The sequence below is a fragment of the Podarcis tiliguerta genome (genome assembly GCF_965153285.1).
Source record: "Podarcis tiliguerta genome assembly, chromosome: Z".
NCBI lineage: Eukaryota > Metazoa > Chordata > Lepidosauria > Squamata > Lacertidae > Podarcis > Podarcis tiliguerta.
Window position 1 is genome coordinate 46,156,158 of NC_139553.1, and position 19,472 is coordinate 46,175,629.

The following is a 19,472-nucleotide window of genomic DNA, read 5'->3' on the forward strand; positions in this document are numbered from 1 at the left end:
TAGGAATAAGACAAGCCTCTGTGACCTTAGGCCAGTTTTGACTGCGGTGATGGCTGAGGTTTTTGAGACCATACATGAAATCAGCAGCAGGAACATCATGCATCCCTGCTCCATTACTCATTTACTCAGAAGGAATGACCCCTGGGTTCAGAGAGGGTGACCACACAATTCAAATAATGTATACAGTGGTACCTCAGGTTACATATGCTTCAGGTTACATACGCTTCAGGTTACAGACTGCACTAACCTAGAAATAGTACCTCGGGTTAAGAACTTTGCTTCAGGATGAGAACAGAAATCATGCTCTGGCGGTGCAGCAGCAGCAGGAGGCCCCATTAGCTAAAGTGGTCTTCAGGTTAAGAACAGTTTCAGGTTAAGATCAGGCCTCCGGAACGAATTAAGTACTTAACCCGAGATACCACTGTACTCAGAAGTAAGTCCTACTGAATTCAGTGGTGTGTTGGGACACGGGTGACGCTGTGGGTTAAACCACAGAGCCTAGGACTTGCTGATCAGAAGGCTGGCAGTTTGAATCCCCACGACGGGGTGAGCTCCCGTTGCTCAGTCCTGCTCCTGCCAACCTAGCAGTTCAAAAGTACGTCAAAGTGCAAGTAGATAAAAAGGTACTGCTCTGGTGGGAAGGTAAACGGCGTTTCCGTGCGCTGCTCTGGTTCGCCAGAAGCGGCTTAGTCATGCTGGCCACATGACCTAGAAGCTGTATGCCGGCTCCCTCAGCTAATAAAGCGAGATGAGTGCCGCAACCCCAGAGTCGGTCACGACTGGGCCTAATGGTCAGGGGTCTATTTACCTTTACTAAATAGGGGTTAGGGTTACACTCTTACTCTCTAGGGGCATATGCCTGAACACCCTCGTCCATTCACAACATCTGGGGTTCAATCACCTCATCTTCCAATGTCATGTATGCTATCATCTGCCAGCTATGTTCTGTGGAAAAAAATAAATGGTCACAAAGTTTGGCATCAGGTATGACAATATTTAAAAGCCCTTTGGGGGGGACATTTCAACCTTCCAGTTCTTTCTGTAAGTGGTTCTAGAGAGCTCATCCTAGAGCAATTTCAACAGGAGGCTGCAACATGAAACTGCTGAGTTACAAGCTATCAAGAGGTTCAACACTATCACATCTGATTGAATCGAGATAAAGGATGTTTAATTCATATTTGTTCATTTCCTTGTCAATGTCAGAATGCCTGTGTTATCAACAACTTGCTTATGTTACATAATTATCACCACCTGTGTTTCTCTGCATTTCATGCAGTTAAGGCAGACACTCATTTATCACCCTGATTTCTTAGTTCCAGTAGGCAACTCAAGCACCAAAGCTGGACGTCACTGGTATGGCAGAACAGAGGCAACGTGTGTATTCCTGCATGGACCTGGGAACGCAAAGCATTTCCATTCACACTTCCTATACTTCTACATGCTGGCGCTCAGCAGCTGGGGCCATCCAGTGATTCACTCATACCAGGCCACAGGGGAACAAGGTGGTAGAAAGCACATATTTTTGCATTCAAAATGTTCCTGGTTCAATCCCTAGCACCTTTTCATCCAGAGCTGGTACCTCTCTGAGGCAGTTTCCAGGTTATCTGCTTATTGAGTATTCATCCTGCTTTCTTTGCAGAGAGATTAGATGACATCAGATATTTCTTAAGCATTCATTCTGCTTTGTTTGTTGGGAGATCACAAGATGTTGTGTCAAGCAGTTGCTGCCCCATATCAGCCCAGATACATGCTATTGGGCTAGTTATGCGTGCTTTCTGAGTGACACATCATTTCCCATCAGGGAAAATGAAAAGCTAGCTAAAGTTGAGATGGGGACAGGGAAAAGAACACAAATTTGTGGCCAGCCTGCTGAAAACAACAGCTCTTGCAAAAGCTAACGTGGATATGCTCTCTTATTACATAGCACTTTCAAGGTAATACTTTCAAGGTAATACCTTGAAAGGTGTTACCTTACTTGTCATATCGCCCATGGCCACGCAGGCAGGCAGGCTTTGTTCCTTGGCAACCTGCTTCCAGGAACTCCAGAACTCTCACAGGTCACCATGTGCCTGAAGGACACTGTATTGACCCAAAGGTGACATTTCCCAGAAGCGCTGCAAACGCCATCTTGGTATTCAGGATAACCCTACAATTAATTGGTAGTCGTTGCAAGAATGAGCTCATATATGTTTATGTTCCCTTGCTTTGATGTATGCTAACGAGCTTGCTTTGATGTATACTAATGAATTTGCTTTGATGCTGCGCTTATCTGTGGACCTTGGGATGCTGGGCTCTAGGCCCAGGGAGGGGAGAAGCTTTGGACAGTTGCCACCTATGGCCTCACCAGCCAGGTGTGAGGGGAGGTTCTGGGCAAATTAACGCAAGCTGTCTTTTGTGTAAGTAATGCTTAGCATATTAGCACTTTGCAGGCAGGTCATGATGACCTCTCTCTGTTGCTGTTTGCATCCCATGTCTGTAAAGACTGTGAGGCTCTGCATGCTGTGTTGTGAGTTTATAGCTTTCTTTTAATAAAGCACTTAGAAGAGGCCATTCTGGAGTTGTCTCCATCTTTCTTTGGTATCCCTGCATCAAACCACTTTGGGCCTGCAGCTCAGAACAGACATAGCATATTCTTCTCCTAGTTTCTATGTAGGTCAGGGTAGGGGGCCTTTGGAGTATGTCCTGGAACATCTTTTGGATTACAGCTTCGAATATGGAGTATGGGCCAACGGGTAGAGATGGAATCAAGGAGCTGCTAAGATGGAAACCCTTTGGGACTTAGTCTTTGGCATTAAAAGAAATCTGCAGACAGGACAGGGAGATGAGTTAAGAGCCTCGGATACAAGAGCACCAGGTTGATGGACTACATGGAACTGATAAAAAAGACTGACAAAATCCGAAACCAAGGAGAAGAGATGGTGGGAAAAGATTGGGAAATTTTTTTAAATTTTATTTAGTGTAATATAGCACAATTAAGGAATGTTGGGAAATGGTGGAATGAAATTATATTACTCTAGCAGAAATATGATAAGGACCTAAGTATAGATAAATATTAAGATTTTTTGATGGTAAAATAAGGTTAAAATAAATTAAGACAACTAAATGATAGAAAGTAATGGAAGATGAAAAGGATTTGCTGTTTTAATTATTAACTGGAATACAAAAATGGGAGGTGGGAGGAGGTCGAGGAAATAAGTCATTGAAAGATAAAGATATGGAAAATGGGTGTGTTTTTAAATGATTTTGCTTTTTATTGTTGTGTTGACGTATTGTTTTTTCTTTTTTGATGTATTGTTTTTTAATTTTCTTTTTATTGTCTTTTTCCTTTTTTCCTGTAATTATAAAACCCTAATAAACTTTTTTTTAAAAAAAACAAACGAAAGTCACCTAAGCTTGTGGCCACCATTGCATCTAATGAGAGCCAATCCCATAGTTCGACTGTGCACTATGTGAAGAATTACTTTTCCTTTGCTTGCTCTGAATTGTCTGAGTGATGCTGTGCCTTGTCCAGAGCAGGCAACCCCAACTCAGAAATGGAAACCCACACAAAGCCTAGAAGGACCAGGACTCAGTCTTGGAGCATCTGCTTGCATGCAGAAGCTCCCAGGTCCAGTCCCTCATTTCTCCAGGTAGGGTTGAAAGATCCCCTGCCTCAGACTCTGGATAGCTGTTGCCAGTCAGGTTGGACAATACTGGGCAAGGTCATCTAATGGTCTGATTCTGTATAAAGCCAGCTTCTTGTTTTCATAACGCCCAGAGGCTGCAGCTTATATTGGTCTCTTAATGAATTAAACAGCAGAGTGCAGTCTTTCGATGCCATACTCAAGCGGCAAAGAGTCTTAATGGCACTTAACAGACCGGCAATTCTTATCACTGTCAGCATGGACAAAGACTGAGCTAGAAGTCAGCTTCCTATGTTCCCCTCACCCCCAACCCTGAGCCAAGCACAATCTCCCAAGAGTCAAACACAACCACAAAAACACTGCCCAAGACGGTGGTACTTTCATAGTATACTTTTCATCTTCCTTTTTATTGAAGAAAGTTTCTTATTCCTTGAATGAAATGCAGCAACAGAGACACAAACAAAAGAGGGGATGGGGAAATTCCAGAAACCGGTTCCCACCACCCTGGATATGCCCCCCACACCTCCCTTCACCTGCATCCCAATCCAGACAGCTCTGCAGCCCTGGACAGAAGAGGAGGAGCATCAGGCATAGTCTGTCCCTGGCAAACAGTGGGCATTCTTCCTGTAGCATCCGGTTGGTGCCCCTGTTTTCAGTAACACAGATCAGAGCTGGGAACAGTCCAGCCCATTCCCAATTCCACAGGCTGCAGCACTCAGCTGCAACTCACTTCCCATCAGAGTCGTGGCTAGCAGGGAGGGCTTGGCTCTTCTCTCCTTCCTCCCATTCCTCCTCCTCCTCCTCTGACCAGCTCAAGCTGTCGTCGGACTCTTCTTCCAGATGAGCTCCTCTGGCTTTTTGGCTTTCCAAGCTGTCTGTCTCCAGCTGCTGCTGCTGCCGCAACATTTGTGATTTGCCCTGGGGGTGCTCCAGCCTAGCCCAGGTGACAGCGTTTTCCTTCTTCAGGGTAATTTCCACTTTGGAGGGCAACATGTTCAAAAAGCTCTTCTCCACATTGATGACCTGGAGAGGAGAAGAGTGCCATTTAATGAATACTGCTCTGACTCTCTGCTGTCACAGAGCCAAGGCATAGTATGGTATAGAGCTGGCCCTAACGTTAGGCAAAGGAAGGCAACTGCTTCAGGCAGCAGATTATTGGAGGGCAGTCATCACGGCTAGTAGCCTCTTGTAGGAGCCAGCACCATGGCTTCTGGAACCTTTGGCTGCTGGCAGAGGAGAACTTCTGAGGGAAAGAAGGGAGGGATCCAATGACTGGACACACTAGGCAGCATGTTTATAGCTGTGCCATGCCATAAGGTCTGCTATGCGAGTGGAGGGCATGTTTAGGCTTCCCCACTGTAGCCAAACTGTGGAACTGCAAGGTAACTGTATTTTTCCTGTGTGTTTAACAGCTGCTCATGGAGTAGGAATTCAATAGCTTTAGCTGTCGTTGCACCCTCAACACAGTCCCCGTCCCACAAATATTTTTCATTTTTTTTTAAAAACTATAGTTTGTTACCAAGTGAAGCAACCCAAAACTTACCCCCCAGAGATCCAACTCTGCCTGGAAAACCTTATCTCCTTCGAAAGTAATATGAATGTCCAGCTGCAGGAAGGGGGATAAAAAGAGGAGGCAACTTCAGTACAATTTTGTCCTGGTGTAGGACCCCCACTGCCACTCCCGGGGCTTTTTTTCCCAGCTGGAACTCACCAGAACTCAGTTCTGGCACCTCTCAGATGGGCGCCATTGCCATTATAAGAGAAAAAAGGCAGGCACGCATGGTGAGTTCCGGCACCTCTTTTCTAGAAAAATAGCACTGACCACACCCATCTCATTTTGGAGAAAACAATGATCGCACATTCGCCATGCAGGCCAGCACTGCACTCAGCAGCGCCAAGGTTGTTCCAAGGGGCAGATAGCCCTCCTCAGGGCAATGTCTGCCCTTCCTTACCGTTGTGCGGTTGGCCTTCACAGAGCTGAGATTTGGCAGAGGGGTCTTGGCATAGATGGTCACCACCACTTGGCTGCCGGTTTGGTGCCAGTCCTGCCGGCAAGAGACCAACTTCTTGTCCTGCTGCCAAAAAGAGCCAGTTAACATTCCCACCTGCCCACTTCCTATTTATGGAGCAGCCACTTCCCTCAGGGCAGGTGGGCCTTGAAAGGTTGTGGGGGGAGGGTATCTTAGCTGCAAAGCAAGGGTGAAGACAGGCAAGGAGCCCCTTTTCATAGGAAGCCCAGTAAGCACACTAAGTGGTTGACGAGCAGAGGAGGGGGATAATTTTCTTTCTTTCTTTCTTTCTTTTTGCATTTTAATGAGAAACTAACCTAATTCGCACTTCTCAACCCAGTTCCTGAACTAGAACACAGCTATCCTTCAAATGTGAACTTCACATTTTGCAAAGCATTTCTCCAGCCAAGCAATGTGTGTAAGAGGGGCAAGTATGTGTCAAAATGCATGTACAGTGGTGCCTCGGGTTAAGTTCTTAATTCGTTCCGGTGGTCCGTTCTTAACCTGAAGCACCACTTTAGCTAATGGGGCCTATTCTTCCCCCCCCTGAAAGAGTCTTATCACAACCCTCCTACATCACATCTACTTTCACCATCAGGTGCAACATTAAAATACATTTCATACTATTAACTCACTTAAGGTACAGGCTCTCAGTCTCCTTTAATGGATTACTTTGTGTGTGTGAAGGTCATGGGGAAGAAGTGAATGACCAGCACTTCCAAGTACAGTGGTACCTCAAGTTAAGAACTTTATTCGTTCTGGAGGTCCGTTCTTAACCTGAAACTGTTCTTAACCTGAGGTACCACTTTAGCTAATGGGGCCTCCCACTGCCGCCACGGCGCAATTTCTGTTCTCATCCTGAAGCAAAGTTCTTAACCCGAGGTAATATTTCTGGGTTAGTGGAGTCTGTAACCTGAAGCATATGTAACCCGAGGTACCACTGTATATATGTGAGAACAACACATGAAATCCCATCAAAACACCTTGCAGAAATGTGTGCATTGCTCAAAACCGCATGCAAAAATAGGTTTGTTAGGAGAAATTTACACCAGCCCGCTGATTAATTTTAATGGGGATTTTTAAAAATCCAGAAATTTCTGCGGACATGTGGGGAGCTGAATTTAAGAAACGGAGGGAGGAGAGGGGAGAGAGACTGAGAAAACTGAAATGGAGAGATTTGCCCATCCCTAACAGGGGACCAGAGGAGCGTGTGTTCCTCACCTGCTTCTTCACCCAGGTGTGCTTCCCTCGGCTGCAACCCTTTTGCTCCAGGAATGCTGTGAAGTCGGTGGTTTTCATTCCACAGCAGCTCCAGTATTTCATGCTGGGAGGGTGGGGGATCAAATGAACCGATAGGAGAGAGAAGCACAGGAAAGAGGCTGAGAATTAAGCCACCCCTGAATTCTTGCCTTGATCCTACTTTGGCTATTTGAGTGTAGCAAATTGTTCCTAAGCTGCCTGGTTGCCAACAGAAGATTGGAAGACTGGAGGGACATATACACACACAGCACTTAGTTAAACTAAAGATGGTTGGGATGGTCATGGACTTGGATGGCTTTAAAAGAAGATTGAAAAAATTCATGGAAGAGGTTAAAGCTATCAAGGGCTTCCAGCCATGATGGAGGCTATGCTCTGCCTCCGCAGCTGGAGGCAGCGATGCTTCTGAATATCAGTTGCTGGAAACTTCAGGAAGGAGGAGTTTTTTGCAGGTTTCCCAAAGGGGCATCTGGTTGGCCACCGTGAGAACAGAATGCCGGCTCTTCTTATGTTGGGTTGCCATATGTCACGCCCAGAATACTGCAGCCGAAAGCAGAATCTGGGCGGAAATCAGCTAAATGTTCAGGAAAATCTGCACGTATGGCAACTGATGTCAGCAGTGTTGTTCTTGCCCATGTCCCTCAAAAAATAGCTCGAAAACGTCCAATTATTTTGTGACAACTTTGGGCTTTTCACTGATGGGGAACAATGAGCTCTAATGGGCATTTAGGCTACTTTTTGTCACAAGCTGCCTTGGAATGCATCATCCTCACTAGAATCTACAGGATGGGGGGAGACAGAAGCTTGATTGACTGGAGTGAGCACAGGGAAAGCATGTGCATGAGGTGAGCTCTATTAAGCAGAAGTATTTGGGGGAGGAGTCCTGGATTTCGCCAGATATGGATTGGGGTCCAGTGCTGTGTGCTTGATTCCGCACCCTGGAACGACCTGCTCGAGCTGTACGAGTATGATAAAAGAGCTCCAAGGGTATTGCACCCTGCAGAGCACAGTGCAGGAACAGAATAGCCTGTGCACCAGAACACAACTGCTGACAAAGAGAAACCGTCCTCCAGCTGGCCAGCATGGGTTGAACATGGGAGACGAAGCACCCCATGATCCCACAGGCAGGGCTGGAGAAATTACGCCTTACCCTTCGTGGAAGACAGGCACCCCAGGGTGGAATGTGCAGGTCTCCCTATCGCTTTCTTCTCCCTGGTAAACCTGGAAGATAAGCCAGGGCAGAAAGGTCAGCCAAGCAGCCTTGCGGGAGGCAGAGGCGGCCAAACCATCTCTCTGCTGGCCAGAGAAGCCCCAGGCCCACCCTTTGCTTCCTGATGCACAAGCCACAGCCGCGGGCTCCATTTCCCAGCAGGAATCTTGTTTGGAGTGGAGAAACTGTGGATCAAGGCCAATGGTGGCTGGTGTCCTTTGGGATTGGCAGGTGGCATGGAGCCCAACAGTAGGTGGCGCCAGAGCCAATGAAAGACAGAAGCAAGAAATTTCACCTCTGTCCCCATCCTTCCTGCTGCTGACCTTCAGCATTGAGACCTAGGAAGAGGAAACTGAGCAGCCTCCACAGATTGGGCTCTAGGCTTGAGGCAACCTTCCTCAGTGTTGTACCCTCCAAACATTGGACTGCAACTACCACAAGAGACTGTGTGGTATAGCGGTTAGAGCACTGGACTAGGTGGGGGCCAGGTTCAAAGGCCAATTTTGCCATGAAGCTCACCGAGTAACTCTGGGCCACTCCCTGCCTCTCAGCCTAACCTACCTGACAGGGTTGTTGTGGGGATTAAATGGAGGGGGGAACCACGTAAGCTGCCTTGAGCAACTTGGAGAAAGAGGTGGGATGTGAATGCAGCAAATAAATAGATAAACTTGGCGCCCTCCAGATGTGGTCGGACTACAACTCCCATGAGCGCCAGCCACACCTTTCCCTGGTTCTGTGAAATGTGCGTGAACTGGCTCATCCTCAGCTCTAAATTCTATGCTAGAGAAATATCCCAGAAACCCCATCCTTTCACAATCAGACAGAGTATAGCAATCTCCCCCAACCTGGTGCCCTTCCAAATGTTGAACTACAGCTCCCAACATATGAGCTGACGATGACGGATGGGAACCATGGGGGCAGTAGTCCAAAATGTGCGGCTGGGGTAGGTTGCCTTAAGGTTTGGTCAGAAGTTCACATCGGAGATGCAAAGTCTCAGAGCAGAGGGTGTAAATGAAAGGAGGGGGGAACAGTATTGGAAATCTGAGAAAACTCATGGAAAGAGAGCACAGGCTTGAGGAGACATGCCGGGAGTTTAGAAAGGGAGGGGCAAAGCCCAAACACAGGACTCACCGCCTTGCAGCCAGAGTTCTTGCAGGTGGTGCCAGCGCTCACCTCCAGGGAAGCTGTTATGGGGAGGCACAAATGCAAAGTCAGGCAAACTTCTTGAGGGCACTTTGCAAACCCCCAAATGACAGGCCACCCCACCCACTTCTAAGAGCTTAGCCCTATTGGCTCTGCAAAGTGCAATCCACTGCGGTTGGTTAAAGTCCAGGGAGATCCTATGCTAACTAACAGCCCTGAGCTCGTAGATCTGGGCGACTGATTTGCTGTGTGCTGCTATCAGACCCATAAAAAGGGAGGTGGGCAGGTGAGCCTGTCGATGCTCAGCACAAAGGCAGCAACCCCAAACACCCCTGTAATACAGCTCATGCTCTATTCCTCAGTGCCGTATTGGATACCAAGAGTTTACATTTTTATCCAGCAGAGCAACAGGTAGCCACCGCAGGCTCCCGCTTGTAACAGAAAGGGAACCCAGCTCAGGTTTTCTAAAATGAAAACATGTTGTTGCTCAAACTGCTTGGACTTCTTGACCTTGGGCCTTAAACAAGATGGGGGAGCCCCCTGCCGCATCTCCGCCATATATTTAAAGTGCATAGCTTTTCCCCAAAGAATACTGGGAACTGTAGTTTGTTAAGGGTGCTGGGAATTATAGCTTTGGGGTAATCTACCATTCCAAAGATTCTCTGGGCAGAGCCATGTGCTTTAAACATGTGTCAAATGTGCTTTAAACATTTGCTGCAGACGCAGTCTTATTTGTTTTTTTTGGGGGGGGGTGAGTTTTGTCTTTTTTTGAGAGGGGGTTCTGGACATTGTTTGTTTTTATTCTGTGAAAGGGGTATCTTGTGGTGCCCACAACAGTTTCTTAGATTTCCAAATATGCCTGCAGGCACCAAAAATTGGGGCAATCCTTTCCAAGTACAATACCTGTCCTGTACCCCTTTGTAGTTATTTCCCACCTCACCCTCCCAAACCAGCAAGGCTCTTACGAGTGTCTGCTGAGCCTTGAACTGGCGGGTGGTCCTTGCGGGTCAAATCCAGCTTGCTCAGGGCCTGTGCCAGAGATCCGGACACTTTCACAGGCAGCAGCTGTTTAGGCTCATCAGAACTGGAGAACATTAACAAAATAAAAAACAAAAGAGATTTGATGATATATTAAGATTCAGAGTTCCTGCCAAGCTTCGTCTGAAACAGGGTTCCAAGAAGGTTTTCACCATGTGCCACCCCCTTCACAAAATGCACAGTTCACCTGTGGAACTCCCTGCCCCAGGGCTCCAGGGCTTTAAACAGGAATTAGCCACAGCACCAAAATGGGGCCTTCATACCTGGAGGCAGTCTGCCTCTCAGTGGCAGACACTGGGGCATACAACAAGGAAGGAATGCTGCCTTCACACTCTCCTTGGGGGGGGGGGTGTTGCAAGAGGCATATGGCTGGCCATGGAGAGGAGCAGCAGGCTAGACTAGAGGGACTCTTGGTTTGATCTAGCAAGAGCCTGTAGCTCAGTAGCAGAGCATCTGCTTTGCATGCAGAAGGTCCCAGGTTCAGCCCCAAATGGCATCTCCAGGTAGGGCTGGGAATGTCTCTGCTCGATGCCCTGGACAGATGCTGTCTATCAGGATAGATGAAACTGAGCTGGATGGCCCAATGGTCTGGCTCAGTATAACAGACCCTCAAGTGTCCCTATTTTCCAGGGACGGTCCCAGATTTACAGAAGCCATCCTGGTTTCGTTTTTGATCCTGGAATGTACTGCTTTTCCTTAAGACATCCCTATTTCCATCAGAGAAATGTTGGTTTTGGCTCAGTTATGCAACACCCCCCCAAAAAAACCCCGGAAATAACTATACAACATTTAAAAGACACATGAAGGCAGACCTGTATAGGGAAGTTTTTCTTAATGTTTAATGTTTTAGTACGTTTTTATATGTGTTGGCTAACCGAATCAGATGGTGGGGTATCATTATCATTATTATTGAATATATTTCTATTTTCATTAGATAAATGTTGGAGGGTATGGTACAAGGCAATTTTTTAACTCGTTGCCCCTGGTCCCAGAAGAATGGCCTGCCTTTTCTCCCCACCTCACCTGGGCCTCTCACGCTCCATCATCTCTGCTGACTTTGGCCCCTGGATGATGACCTCAGTGCTTGTCTTGACCTTTTGCTCGCTCGGGGCCTCCTCTGGCTCTGGAGGCTTCTCATTGCTGTGATACCCTTTGGTGCAGCCCTTTGGGGACAAAATGCATAGCATCCAGCCCTAGTTTGAACCTCTCCACAACCGAATCAGGAGGAATACTCAATAAACAGGTCGTCTGGAAGTGCCCAAAGCTGTAGGAACCAGTGGCCCACTAAGGGCCCCTTCACATGTTACAAAATACATCTGCAGAGGGCACATGAATCATAGAATCATAGAGTTGGAAGAGACCACAAGGGCCATCGAGTCCAACCCCCTGCCAAGCAGGAAACACCATCAGAGCACTCCTGACATATGGTTGTCAAGCCTCTGCTTAAAGACCTCCAAAGAAGGAGACTCCACCACACTCCTTGGCAGCAAATTCCACTGTCGAACAGCTCTTACTGTCAGGAAGTTCTTCCTAATGTTTAGGTGGAATCTTCTTTCTTGTAGTTTGGATCCATTGCTCCGTGTCCGCTTCTCTGGAGCAGCAGAAAACAACCTTTCTCCCTCCTCTATGTGACATCCCTTTATATATTTGAACATGGCTATCATATCATCCCTTAACCTCCTCTTCTCCAGGCTAAACATGCCCAGCTCCCTTAGCCGTTCCTCATAAGGCATCGTTTCCAGGCCTTTGACCATTTTGGTTGCCCTCCTCTGGACACATTCCAGTTTGCCAGTGTCCTTCGCCTGCTCTTGATGTGTCCATGTACTTGTAAGCAAAGGAGCATGCCCATATGCCACATTGCCACAGCATGTTAGTAGCACTCATTTATATTGTGAGGAAGATCTCTCCTGCCCTTGAAAGTGAGCGCTCTCCTATTCCATGCACTGGCTGCTTACGTCTGCATGCACATTCATGTGTCTGCCATAAGAGATGGAGGTGGGGGCCATAGCTCTGTGGTAGACCACCTGTTCTGCACGCAGAACATCCCAATTCAGTTCCCAACATCTCCCCTGTAAAAGGATCTCAACTACCAAGCGGAAAGAAAATATTAGGCTAGGTGGTCCAGTTGGCCTGATTTAGGAAAGCTCAGCTTTATATGTTCAAGATGTGACAGGTTGATCTAGTGCTCGTCAATATAACATGTCACCATCTGCTACCTTTGCTGAACTAACCATTTTAATTTAGCTGTTTTGCTAGTGCTTGTTTGACTGCTTTCCAGTTGTTAATTACCTGCTCTAAGCCTTTCAGATGGGATGGGGCCATAGCTCAGTGGCAGAGCATCTGTTTTGCATGCAGAAAGTCCCGGATTCCATCCCTGGTGTCTCCAAGTAGGGCTGAAAGAGATCCCTAAACCCTGGAGAGCCATTGACAGTCCATGTAGACAATATTGAGCTAGATGGACCAATGGTCTGGCTGAGTATAAGGCAGCTTCCTATGACTCTAAGGGTCAGCAGGTTGGATATTTACATAAAGGCAATGGTCATCAGAACATCTGCCTGAATCTCCAACATAGGGCTCATACAGTTCAAAGAAATTCACCCAAAAGAGTGGCGCACCAGAGATCGGTCAAAACTCACTTGGCTCACAGGAGCCAGCACTATGGGGTGAAGGGGGAGATCCAATGCGCACAGAACACACCTTTATGGAGAGGAATTCTGAGAAGTCGGTGGTTCGTTTCTTGCAACAAGACCAGCCCTGGGAGGAATAACATAGGGGTAAGTCTTCCATTTCACAAACACAGCATCCCACAAATGGTTACCAGAGGCAACTAGAAATTTAATACTGGTGTCTGGCGGGGAAAACCTGTGTGCTCTTTTACAGCCAGAGGAGTGGCATATTTTCTTTTTTAACCACCAGTAACACCAGGGGGGCAGGGCAACAAGTCCCAGAATGCAGTAGTGATGCTGGGAGGACAGGGGCATTTTTTGCAAACTCATCCCTCCATTTCCCAGTCCTCACTGTAAATGGTAGGCACAGGACAGATGCTCTTAATTCACAGCCGTGGAGCATGAAGTGAGAAAGCCAAGTTCACATCCTCAGCGTACATTGAACAGTTCCCTGGAGAACTGCAGGAACTGAAGTTTGTTAAGGTTCCTGAGAACTGCAGCTCTGTGGGGGGGGGGGGTCTTCTATCATTGGCAGACTTGGATGGCGCCAAAATTTGCACACACACACCCAGCCCTCATGCTGCTTTCACAAAATTGGGTGAGGGGGCAGTTCTGCTTTGGGAAAGAGGCATGAGGTTCTGGCAGGGCCCTGGAGCCCTCCCAAGCTCCCATAGTATCCCAAAGTTGGGAATGCATTAACTAGGTTTTGGGAAAGAGACACTGTCAGAGTCTCACACCTTCTTTCCAAAGCCTAGTGCCTCTGCCTTCTCTCCTTCCCTTGCACAGCCCTAAATCCTCCCTTGCTCCTAACAACTCACAGTCGGCACCCTTAACAAACGACAGTGCCCAGGGGTCTTTGGGGGGAGCCATGACAGGTTAAGGTGGTATGATAGGAATTCCAAGGGCTGCTAAGCCCAGCCAAAATGTAAAGCAACAGGATGCCTCCCCCCATACACACAAATACCTGATCAACAACCTGCTATTCTTATGCCTTATGCCAGTCTCTCCAGACCCCACTGACCAGTCAGACCCTGTGCAATCCTATGCAAGGATGTGGCACTGCAGTGATGATCTTCAGCCCATTGCCCTGCTCTGCTCAACCAACTCACCTTCAAGGCATCATGGAAGATGGGTAAACCCGGGTGGTAGAGGCAGGAGTCTGAGAGCAGGAAACAAAAATGGTAGAAGTCAACAGTTCAGCCAGAATCATAGAGTTGGAAGGGACCCTGAGGATCATCTATTCCAACCCGCTGCAATGCAGGAATAAGCTGGTGTCCCATACGGGGATCAAACCTACAACCTTGGCATTATCACCACCACACTCCAACCAACTGGAGCTATCCAGGCTCTCATCTTACTGGATCAGGCCAAAGGCTCATGTAGCCCTGCATCCCATTATCACAGTGGGCAACTGGATCCCTTTGTGAAGTCTGCAAGCGGTATTACTTTTCTCACCCCTGGCCCCTCAGATATCCTTCTCACTGGGCATTCAGGACAATTTGTGCTTGGGGCAGTATTGGGGAGTGGTTGTACATGATCCCACTTTTGATGCTGTTCGCACTCGCAAAGGTTCCAGGGTGAACATGCTGCTGCATTTCCAATCTGTGCATGTCCCATAACCCCCTGCTGAAATCCTGCAGCTTTTACAGTCTAGGGTTTTGTTCGACTTTCGTTGTGCTGTATTAGTTATCGTATTTATTTAAACAAATTACATATCCCTTGACTACAACAGTCTCTATTGTGAGATACAAAAAAAAACACAGTTAAAACTAGAAAATCAAACATCCATTGAAGGAAATAACCATGCAGGAAATTATAGATGCAATAAACCAGGCAAAGGCAGGGAAATCACCGGGGCCAGACGCTTCAGGTTACAGCCTCCGCTAACCCAGAAATAGTACCTCGGGTTAAGAACTTTGCTTCAGGATGAGAACAGAAATTGGGCTCCGGTGGCACAGGGCAGCTGGAGGCCCCATTAGCTAAAGTGGTGCTTCAGTTTAAGAACAGTTTCAGGTTAAGAACAGACCTCCGAAACGAATTAAGTACTTAACCCGAGGTACCACTGTAATAGAAGAGAACACAAAATTATTAAAGAAAACGTATAACATTATTTTGGAATGGGAAACAAAAAATGAGGAAGTGAAATCAGTAATAATTAAATGGGCACAAGATATGGGCCACAACATACAATTTGAATATTGGACAAAACTCTAGAAAGTAAATTTGAAATTCACAGACTGTATATTGTTAAAGGAAAATTATATGAAGATGTAAAAATGAGCAGAGGGAATGTTGGAGGTGTAAAGAGGCTGAAGGGACTTTTTGTCATATGTGGTGGGATTGTAAAAAAGTTAAGGTATACTGGGAAATGATTTACAATGAATTTTAAAAAAAGTTTAAAATAACATTTGTTAAACAACCAGAAGCCTTCCTGTTGGGCATTTTAGGGCAAGACCTGCCAAAAGAGAAAAGGACACTATTTATGTATGCAATGGCGGTGGCGAGAATACTGCTAGCGCAGAATTGGAAGACTGGAGAAATTCCAACAAAAGAACAATGGCAAGAAAAACTGGTGAATTATGCAGAGATGGTGAAGCTGACACACAGACTTCGGGAAAAGGACAACAGGGATTTTGAAAAAGAGTGGGAACCTTTTATATTATATTTGCAGAAACAAAGGAAGAACAGTGATCTGATGGTAGGATTTAAATAAGCATTCACAGTTTTATGGATAGGGAATAGGTAATATAATAAAAGGAAAAAGTATGATATTTGTAGAAGATAGCAGAATATACGGTATGTTGTTTAGTCATTTAGTCGTGTCCGACTCTTCATGACCCCATGGACCAGAGCACGCCAGGCACTTCTGTCTTCCACTGCCTCCCACAGTTTGGTCAAACTCATGCTGGTAGCTTCGAGAACACTGTCCAACCATCTCGTCCTGTGTTGTCGCCTTCTCCTTGTGGCCTCCATCTTTCCCAACATCAGGGTCTTTTCCAGGGAGTCTTCTCTTCTCATGAGGTGGCCAAAGTCTTGGAGCCTCAGCTTCAGGATCTGTCCTTCTAGTGAGCACTCAGGGCTGATTTCCTTCAGAATGGATAGGTTTGATCTTCTTGCAGTCCATGGGACTCCCAAGAGTCTCCTCCAGCACCATAATTCAAAATATAATGCAGAATATATAAGGAAGTAAATAAATCAGGAATGGAAGCCGAGGAAAGTCCAAAATTAGGGAGGGAGAGATGTTTATGTAATCTGTATGTTATAAGTTTATTGGTAATGAGAGAAAATAAAAAGTTTTTTAAAAAATTAAAAATCCATTGAAGGATTTCACCTTCATCGTTCAGTCCAGACACTGAGATCTTGCTCTAAGGGCCTTCTGGGGGGTCCCTCACAGCAAGAAATGAAGCTATGGAGAACCAAGCAGAGGGTCTTTTCAGTGGTGGCACCCGCCCTATGGAATGCCGTCCCATCAGATGTCAAGAAAATGAGTAGCTATATAATCTTTAGAAGACATCTGAAGGCAGCCCTGAATAGGGAAGGCTTTTAATGTGTGATGTTGTGTTACGTTTTTATTTATGTTGGAAGCTGCCAAGAGTGGCTGGGGCAATCCAGTCAGATTAGCAGGGTACAAATAATAGATTTATTTATTTATTTATTTATTTAGCCTGCTGGAATAATAATAATAATAATAATAATAATAATAATAATAATAATAGAGCATTCAGTAGGTGCCAGAGGTTCAACAAGGAGGGGGCCTCTGGCCTCAACAGGAAGGGAATTCCACAAAATTGTGCCCACAATACTAAACACACTGTGCATCTGAGCCATGGGGGGGCCAAGAACATTGAGTCCCCCAAAGACCTCTGTGATCAGGTAGGGATATAAGGGATCAGGTGCTCCCTAAGGTAACTTGGACCCAGGTGGCTAAGGGCCTTGTAAATTAATACAAAAGCATAGAGCTTGCCTCAGTAGCATATGGGCAGTCAGCGCAAGCTTTTGAGCTTTGGAATTATGCGCTGGTGAGAATTTATCCCCACTAACTGTCTAGGTGTAGCATTCTGCACCGGTGGAACTTCCAGACCAGGCCTAAGAGTAGACCCACATTGCAATAACCCGATCTATAACCGAAGGGGGGGGGGCATTTCAACAGCAATAACATGGTAACACTGGGGAAGCATCACAGAACAACTAATAAAACTGAAGGATGTGTGGAGCGTCCACTAATGCACTGTTATTGTCTGCCTTTTCGCTCTGGCAATGCAACCCTGGCACTGAGCAGGTAAACCAAGACTGTGTATACACCAAACATGCTTTCCCCCTAAGGATAATAGGAACTGTAGTTTGCTCAACAGAGAACTACAGTTCCCGGCACCCATAATAAGCTACAGTTCCCAGGGTGAAGCTATGTGCTTTAAGTGTGTGTGTAGCCCAAGAGGTGCTTTTGAAGTAATTCTCTCTGCCTTGGAGACTCCACCTTTCTCGTTCTGGAAGCATACCAATGATACTACAGACTCTGCAGGTGACTGAGACATTTTCCTTGCTTGACATGTGCTTTGAATGTGCTGGTTCTAGGGCTCACGGTACCTTTAAAGCAACCCCCACCCCAGAACCCTGGGAGCTGTAGTTTGTTAAGAGTGCTGGGAATTGTAGCTGAGGGGTAAACTACAGTTCCCAGGGTTCCAGCATGTATATGCTTCAAAAGTGAGTACACAGCCAGAGACAGATCTGCAAGGTCATGTTTTAAATGCATTTGTTACTTTTGTGTTTTTAAGTGTTTTTAATCATCTTACCCGTAAATTGCCTTGAGACTGTGGTTTAGTTAATCAACGGTAAAGATTAGTAACAATACTGTAATAACAATATATTGTTGTCTTCGGGTTTTTCCCTTACAGAGATTCCTGTCCTGTGAACATCAGGCAGAAATTTAGCCTCTTATCATAGCTCTGGGGTGATCACATCACCTGTTGAACTCGCCGGAGAGGCACAGGAAAGAAAGAAAGTGGTAATACCAAACACGCGCACGCGCGCACATGCATACGTGTCAACTGTTAAAGCAACTCTCCTAACTTACACGCACACTTCCTTGCAAACAAACTTCCTGCGGTTCTCCTGAGCGCCGTGGGAACTCGCACGGAGTCACGTGGACATCAGAGGCCGCCCATCGCTGCTCCCGGACCTCTGACTTACCTTGCGTGTTCTTCTCCGGGTCAAACTTCTGACCGCATCCCTTGTTGTAGCAGAGCAGAGCCATCTCCTGGGTCGGGGATCCAGACCCTCACAAAGAAAGGCAGGCAAGCAGGCAAGCCGGGCCGGCTCTGTCACTGTCCAGCACGCATCCCTGTCAGTCAGAGAGGCTCTCTCGACCGCAACTTTCGGGGCTGGGCGAAAAACGAGCCCTGGCTATCTTTAGCAGGCGGCAAGGGGGAGGGCCCTGCAACCGGAGCCCGGCCCAAAGATGGGCATGCAACCCGTTCGGCCTACCAGAAGCACTGAACAAGCAGGCGTGGATTGCCCCGGCGGGGAGGGCGCAGCGCAATGGGGCGGCAGCGGTGGCAGCAGCAGCTGGAGCGCAAGGCAGATGCTCCAGAGACATAAAGGACTGGTCTTCTCCATATTTAAGATGCTCAGATCAGCTGTTGTTTGGGCTGCGTCGCATTAAGTACCCCTGCCCCCGCAAATATTTTATTTGTTTTTATTTATTACATTTCTATACCACCTTTATCTTCCAAGGATCTCAAGGTGTTGTATGTGGTTCTCCTCCTCCTCATTTCATCCTCACAACAACCCAGTGAGGTAAATCAGACCAAGAGATGGTGACTGGCTCAAGGTCACCCAGGGAGCTTCATGGCTGAGCGGGGATTCGAACCCTGGTCTCCCAGCCAGGTTCTAGTCCAACGCCCGTAACCATTCCCAGGAACGGTAGCTTGTTAAGGGTGCTGGGAAGTGTAGCAAGGCCGGCCAAAGACATTTTGGCACCCGAGGCAGAGAATAAGGGGTCAGGAAAGATCTACATCAGGAACAACAGCTGAGTCTGTAGAGCATGAGACTCAGTCTCAAGATCCCTGCAAGGCAGAGGGTTGGACTAGATGACTCTTGGGGTCCCTTCCAACACTATAATTCTATGATTCCAAGTGGGATGGGAAAGAAACATCAACGTTGGGATGTGCTGCCCCACTGGCCCCTGACACCTGAGGTGGTTGCCTCACCTTGCCCTGTGGGTGGGCCAGCCTTCTGTGAGGGCTAAACTACAGTTCCCATAATTGTTATTTTTCAGGGAGACTGGATTTGCCTTAAATGTATTGTGCCTGTGTAGCTTTTGTTTCTCTTGCATCTTTGACTTGGCTTCCCAACCCCACTCTGTGGTGCTCAAATCCCCAAACCCCACAATCTTGACATCTTAGGGTTTTTCTAGGAGATGATGCATTTCATACTTTGAACACAAACCCACAGTGGTTGGGAGGATGCAGGTCCTTACCAGAAGTGGGGGGGGGCTGTGGGCAGAGGCAGATTTAGGGGGTGTATGACC

At 47.0% G+C, this 19,472-nt stretch overlaps 1 protein-coding gene across 4 annotated transcripts; it reads right to left on the minus strand.

Moving 5' to 3' along the window:
- Positions 1 to 3,998: 3,998 nt before the first annotated feature.
- On the minus strand, positions 3,999 to 18,386 carry ITGB1BP2 (integrin subunit beta 1 binding protein 2). 4 transcript variants are annotated; one of them, XM_083423233.1, is made up of 11 exons: positions 18,134 to 18,386; positions 14,056 to 14,105; positions 12,978 to 13,034; positions 11,304 to 11,443; positions 10,208 to 10,326; positions 9,231 to 9,286; positions 8,040 to 8,110; positions 6,854 to 6,956; positions 5,576 to 5,698; positions 5,167 to 5,229; positions 3,999 to 4,646 (listed from the first exon to the last, which is right to left on the minus strand). In XM_083423233.1, the coding sequence occupies exons 1-11, from the start codon at positions 18,195 to 18,197 to the stop codon at positions 4,350 to 4,352; spliced, it is 1,143 nt and encodes a 380-aa protein (XP_083279359.1). In that variant the 5' UTR covers positions 18,198 to 18,386; the 3' UTR covers positions 3,999 to 4,349. The 4 variants fall into 4 exon arrangements, with proteins under 4 accessions (XP_083279359.1, XP_083279361.1, XP_083279360.1 ...); XM_083423235.1 differs by having other exon boundaries at positions 9,231 to 9,283; positions 18,134 to 18,385; XM_083423234.1 differs by having other exon boundaries at positions 5,576 to 5,695; positions 18,134 to 18,381.
- Between the last annotated feature and the right edge of the window lie 1,086 nt (positions 18,387 to 19,472).

What these genes read in the sequence shown, in the direction of transcription:
- ITGB1BP2 (XM_083423233.1), bottom strand. Translation starts at nt 18,197, where the DNA reads ATGGCTCTGCTCTGCTACAACAAGGGATGCGGTCAGAAGTTTGACCCG. An exon ending in CCCGGAGAAGAACACGCAAG is followed by an intron (nt 14,106 to 18,133) that starts GTAAGTCAGAGG and finishes TCCTGCTCTCAG; the next exon opens with ACTCCTGCCTCTACCACCCG. An exon ending in TCTTCCATGATGCCTTGAAG is followed by an intron (nt 13,035 to 14,055) that starts GTGAGTTGGTTG and finishes TATTCCTCCCAG; the next exon opens with GGCTGGTCTTGTTGCAAGAA.